This window comes from Vicia villosa, linkage group LG1, assembly GCF_029867415.1.
Source record: "Vicia villosa cultivar HV-30 ecotype Madison, WI linkage group LG1, Vvil1.0, whole genome shotgun sequence".
Lineage (NCBI taxonomy): Eukaryota > Viridiplantae > Streptophyta > Magnoliopsida > Fabales > Fabaceae > Vicia > Vicia villosa.
This window is the reverse complement of record NC_081180.1, coordinates 24,785,974-24,792,249: the sequence shown is the minus strand read 5'-3', so window position 1 is coordinate 24,792,249 and position 6,276 is coordinate 24,785,974. Positions and strand designations below refer to the sequence as shown.

Below are 6,276 nucleotides of genomic sequence, written 5' to 3'. Positions count from 1 at the left end.
CTCTATTTTATTCAGCTTGTTGCATGGGTTAAGCCCGTAAACTACACTCACTTGCCTCAAACACCCATATTCTCAATCTTAAAATAAAAAAGGTATCGTGTTGATAGTGCCCCGTAATAAAAATAAAATTTTGACATTTGAAAATAAGAATTGTGTCTCAAAAAAGGCAATGGTTAATTAAAATAAAATAGGTATTTTATTGATAATGTCCCGTGAAAAAAAAATTATATTTGAAAATAAAAATTATGTATCTCAAATAAAGACAATTGTTAATTATAATAAAAAAAGATATTTTGCTGATAGTGGCTCGTCAGTGAAATAAAAATTTTGACATTTGAAAATAATTTTTTTAATAATTATGAATAATTTTTTAATAATCATAAAATAATTATGTTTTCGGTTGAGTAAATTTTTACGTGTTCTTCTTCGTTCATTAAAAAAAAAGATTTAATTTGTTAATATATTTATGTTAGAAAAATTAAAAGGGAAAAAGAAAATTGAAGGAGAAAAAAATTAAAATGAAAATTGTGGTGTGTAGGGTGTTTAATAGAGAAAGTGAAAGATATAATTAATTTAATTTGAAAAAGGAGGGAAAATATAATTTAAAATGAGAAAATGGTTTTGTATTGCCAAGTGTCAACACTTTATAGAATAGAGAGTGTGATTATATTGATCTTTATGTAAATACTCATATACCCTTTTTGCTATGTAAATTTTAAAAGAGTTGAGGACTTTTTGGGTAGAATGGTGGCATCTTGTATTAATAGCTAGATAGTAGACTTCAAACTTTAGAACTAATTATTCAACAAAAAAACAACTCAATTTAGCTCTCAAACTGGCATGATGACCAAAGTTAATTTAGATCAAAAAAGGAAAAGGCCCAACAATATTAATCGACACTAATTCAACATTTCCAACAAAGCTTTTACTCCCATATTTCTACCTCCATGATCACATCCTCATATTACAATTGACAAAATGAAAGTGAAACTTACATTATGTGTACCATTATTTTGGACAGCACATAAGGCATGACTCATTGAAGGAAGTTTGAAGTGGATAACTAAAGGTTCCATAATTTCTTGTCAGGAATAACATGAGTACCCGTGAGAGTGAGTAAATTGAGAACTACATTTGCTTAAGGGAGTTTTTATATGGTGAAATTAGAGACAAAAATATATGTTTTTCATCTTAGAGAATGGGGAAAAATATGATGCTTCCTGCAGATATATGGTATGATATACATTGCCATTTTCTACCAAAAAATATGTTTTATTTGATTCCCCTTTCAATTATGGCAATTTCAAGGAAAAACAAACTATACTTGCTTAACGAAAATAAGACAGCTTTACAAAGTTTCATAACAAAATTTACTTGGTAGTGATTAAATTTGTATACTTTAAACAAAATGTTTAGGCAAAAATTTGTACTAAAACATGGTAAAAGAGGTACCACTGTTAGATTGGGATCGTCAACCTTAAAATCGAGAAATATTGGTAAAGAGTTGCAAAATATCCTATATACAAAAATGACACATTCATAATTTTTAAACTGCATAAATAAGGATGTCTGTCTTGGTAATGAGATGACAACAACAACACAGATAAAGAGTAGTTAGAGCCTGAAGGACAGTGGTTGAAGCAAATATAAATGAAAGTAAAGTCTAATGATAAAAGTGAAAAAGGTTTAGTGAAACTGAGATAGAAAAAAGACTACTTTATAATATTACATCAACTCTCTTTGTCATTTGTCTACACAAAGTTAAAGTTCCCCTGCCATTTTACCCTCACATATATCCTTGTGTGATATCAAACATTTACTTATTTTCAGGCATTAACAGATGGCGGGATAGCCGCTTTTCTAAAGACTAAAAAACAGTATATAAAGAAAACAAAAACTACTAAAAAATAGACTAATTCACAAAATTAAAGAGATCATCATACTTAATAGTTAAAGAATCTACGGTATATGCTAATAAAACTTAAGCAGAGAAGAATAAAACAAAACTGAACTAAAAATTGAGGAAAAACATAACATTACTCTTCAAAGGGTTCGGATTGTAATTTATTCCCTTAAAAAAGACAACGGTTTTAAAAAAAATTGAGAAATTTATATCCAAAAATCTAATTGCGGCTGCGATAGCGGTTTGGGGCGCAATTAACGGCCGCTACAGCTGCTATTGTTGACAGTGGTTCACGGACCAGAAGCGTTGCGCTTAAGCCCTACCACCACTACACTATTCCGTTATAGTGGTGCTATAGCGTGCTATTGACAAGATTGCCTAGGACCTCCAGCTGTGCTTACTGTCCAACTCCCTCACCACTAGAACAATCATAGAGATTTTAGATTTAGCTAATTTGACTCAGAACAAGGAGCCTATTAGGGAAATCGCATTATTTTTATTCATGAAAAGGGAAACCTCATGATAAAACTATTAGGTAACTATGAGCCTAGAGCTATGACTTGTTATAAGGGGCATTCAATTTTGTTCTAGTAATGTTAGAGCATGTAAATTTGTACTATGACACCAACAGACCATAAAATAATCAAATATTCTAATTTTGAAAATAAATAATCCTAATTATGTAATAAACTCCATACTATTGACGATATTCAAGAACAATGCTATATAAGCGAAAACCCAAAGCCAGGGAGATAGTATATTACATAATCATCTCATGGAATGGAATCATACCTCTAAAAAGATTGCTTTTGCAAAGTCATGCCATTCTATGCCAAATCGCTCTCCAATTTCAAAACACACTGCATATTGTTAGAACCAATAAATCAAAGTACTAAGAAAACTCTAGATTCTGATATGACCTCTTCTCAAGGTACCTCTGTTCTATAACACCGTGAATAGTTTAGGTGTTTTTGAGTTTTCATAGCAGAAAAAACCATGTAAGCCCAAACGATTGTGCGAAAAAGTTTTTGTATTTGTAAAATCATTATGGCAATATAACCATGCAAAAAGTTCCTGAGACAGGGCACAAATTTTTTGTCACGCTCAAACATAATTTACATAATAAGTTTAAATTCAATGGTTTTAAGATATTTTATTTTTCCAAAAACAAGGATAGAACCTATATTAGCAAAAAAATCATTATAACTACCTGAATCAAATTTAAATCATTCTATTTGCGGGATGATTATTTAAACATATTGATTTCTTTCAATAGAATTAGAAATGGTATGCACAGATATGCAAATAACACAACTCACAAGAGATTATAGCATCAGTGGCCTAAAGGTATTTCACAATTTCGACATATTTGTTCATCTCAATGCTATAAACCTATATAATAAAGAAGCCTTACTTGTATACAAAAAGTAAAGACATTTTTCTTCCTAGTAGAGTCGGCTACATGAACCAAACCAGATCATAAAGTCCTGTCCTCATTTAAGTTTAAGCATAGTGATAGATAGGACCCAAAAGGAAAACTGAATTGTATTGATAGAAAGATGAATTATGTAACACGGTACATTAAAGAAAATGAAATGAATTCAAAACTTATCCAAGCACTATATGCTAGCATCCTTCCCCTGATATAGCCTTAATAGCCTAGAGGCTTCTTCTTCCTCATAACAACTCACATATTTTTTCATGAACAACAACATCAGACAAATTAAACGGTGTATACAAGCTAGCACTCTTTTTTTATCAAACCTTTGGATAAGAGATACCGCACAACTGAAGCCCTTGGAACAAGCCTTTTTTAGTCGAGCCGAATTGAGGTGAGCCGAATTGCGGTCTTTTGGTGATGCGGCCAACAAGAATACAATGCTGAACCAGTCTGCAAAATCAGACTGCAGCACCATTGAACAGGAAAATAGCAAAGAATCTACATCCTATCGCAGGGAGCAATAAAGACAGAATCTAAAGCCGCAAAACTGTGCAGCTAAATAATACAAATCAAACTAAACGCATCTAGCTGCACAGAGCAGTTGAAACTCGCCAGAATTGATCAATCCAAATCAGAGAGGCCTGCTGTAACAAAAGCTCACTGCCCCCCAAATATAAAGACATTTACATCTCCAACAAGTAACTACCAACAGCAGCACAATCACAGAGAAAACACATGGATAACAGAATTTCAAATTAAAATTTTATGACGCCTAAACAAGCCCTTGGATTCAAGCACCACACCGTTGCATTGTACTCCATGCTATTTGCATTGAGAAACTCTGGAATCTGACCTGAAGCTATTAGTTTTCTTTAACACCATTGTTAGAATGCAATGTCATATGTAATAGATTTCAAATACTAGTATGATTTTATAGCAGACAAAACTGCTGCTTATCAGCAATTTCCATTCAAATCAAAGACAAATAAATACATCACAAGAAGAAGAAGAATGCTAACTCAAATAGCATGTAAACAGACACTGATCTGATATAAATTAGTATACAACAAATTGCTCACCATTCCCCTGCTCTCATTATAATCATCAAGAGCCTGTAGATATTATGATGAATTCAACCCACACCAGTGAGCTAAATGGTCATCCAAACTTGAATTAGCTTCTAAAGAAAAACCTAAATCAAATATTTATATTCTTCTATTATCTGATATCAATAAAAAAAACAATAGAGGGCAATATATGCTTACTCACACATTCTAAAAATATTTCTACTTTCTTGCTCTCCAATTCCACACTTATTTTTTTGTTAGAAACTAAAGCATTGTCCTAATTCCCTAGTACATGAGGATATAAGTCAAAACTGTGACCAACACCAAAAAAGGTTCCAACTTACTGAGCAAGTGGAACAGCACAACTAAAGTATAACAAGATGAATAAACATAATATGGCTGGTTTATTCAATTACAACAAAATATGTTTTTGACAACTTATCCAAACACCAGATGCTAGCATCCTACCCTTGATATAGCTTTAATAGGCTAGATGCTTCATCCTCAAACCGTTTCACATACCTTTGCAGGAACAACTCATCGGACGGATAAAACGGCGTTACTAAGCTAGCATCCTTCTTCATCAAACCATTGGAAAGTAGATACCTAACAACAGAAGCCCTCGGAATAAACCTTTTCTTTATACTAAATCCAAAAAGATCCGGTGCTGCCAGTAGCAATGAAGGATCCCAACCAAGCTCCTCGACCCAAAACCGCATCACCGCGTTGAGCTTGTCCGGCGACCGTAGCATAAAGTTAGGCTGTCTTTTAAAGGCATCAAAAATCACATCTTGAGAACAACCCCAACTCTTCAAGGCATCAACTTTAGCATCCCATTGGGATTTAGAGATAGCCTTCTTAGCAAGTAATGCCACACAAAAATTGTATTTGGAAGGATCAAACCCTAATTCCTTAATCTCGTCCACAGCCTTTCTCAAATCAGTAGAACAAATTACAGAAGGTCTAGAACAAAGCAAACGGTAAATGCTGGAAGGAGTGACACCGGAATCGAGTAAAAATTGAAGATTTGGTTTCATGCGGATATCAGAAATGGAAGAGGGACAAAAAATGATTGAAGTAATAGCTTTTTGATCAGAGGGACAGAAACTTCTTACCAATTCAAAAGAAGGGATAATACGTTTCAGGCTTGAGCCAAGGAAATGGGGGCTTCTGGTGACGGTGGCGGCTATGTCAGAGGGGGAAGCGCCTTTGGAGGCTAAAAATTGGAACTTTGGGAGAATGGTTTTGGTGGGGTTGGATGATAAGAGTGCTGGGGCTTTGAGGATGATGGACTGTATCTGGTGATTGGAGAAACCGTGGGTTTTGAAGAAGGTGAGGACGGAGTTGGGTTTTTCGGGGGTTGTGAAACGGAGTCGTTTGGATGCTTTGAGAGCGTCTTGTGGAGATAAACCGAGATTGTTGGTGAGGTAGGAGACTGTGAAGGGTTGTTGAGATGAATCTGAAGTGGCGGTGGAGAAGGAATTGAAAGAGTGGTGGAATCTCTGAAGAAGGTGACATTTTGGGGTTTGGGAGTAGAGAAGAGTTCTGAGACGGTGATGAAGAAACATGAGATCGGGGATTCTGCTAATTGCCGCTATTGGGTCTGGTTCAAACTAGAAGCAGCCTCAGAACAGAAGTGAACATTTTGGAACAGTGTCTCTCCTTTTTATTTAATTTTATTTAGACATATAAATTTTTTGACATGCTCCATTTTTCACTTCCATCTGCTCCATTATGCACTATTTTACTATATTTAAGGTATTTAATCAAAGCTTAATTAACTCCTAATGTTCTTAGTCATGAATCTTTAAGACAGTAAAAAACTTATTTGTCTTGATAAATATCAGGGTGGATAAGGTCACTAT

General features: G+C 34.0%; 1 protein-coding gene across 1 annotated transcript; it reads right to left on the bottom strand.

Annotated features, from left to right (window-relative positions):
* Positions 1 to 4,616: 4,616 nt before the first annotated feature.
* LOC131631588 (uncharacterized) lies at positions 4,617 to 6,061 on the bottom strand. The gene has a single exon (XM_058902383.1). The coding sequence runs from the start codon at positions 5,977 to 5,979 to the stop codon at positions 4,876 to 4,878; it is 1,104 nt and encodes a 367-aa protein (XP_058758366.1). The 5' UTR covers positions 5,980 to 6,061; the 3' UTR covers positions 4,617 to 4,875.
* Positions 6,062 to 6,276: the final 215 nt, after the last annotated feature.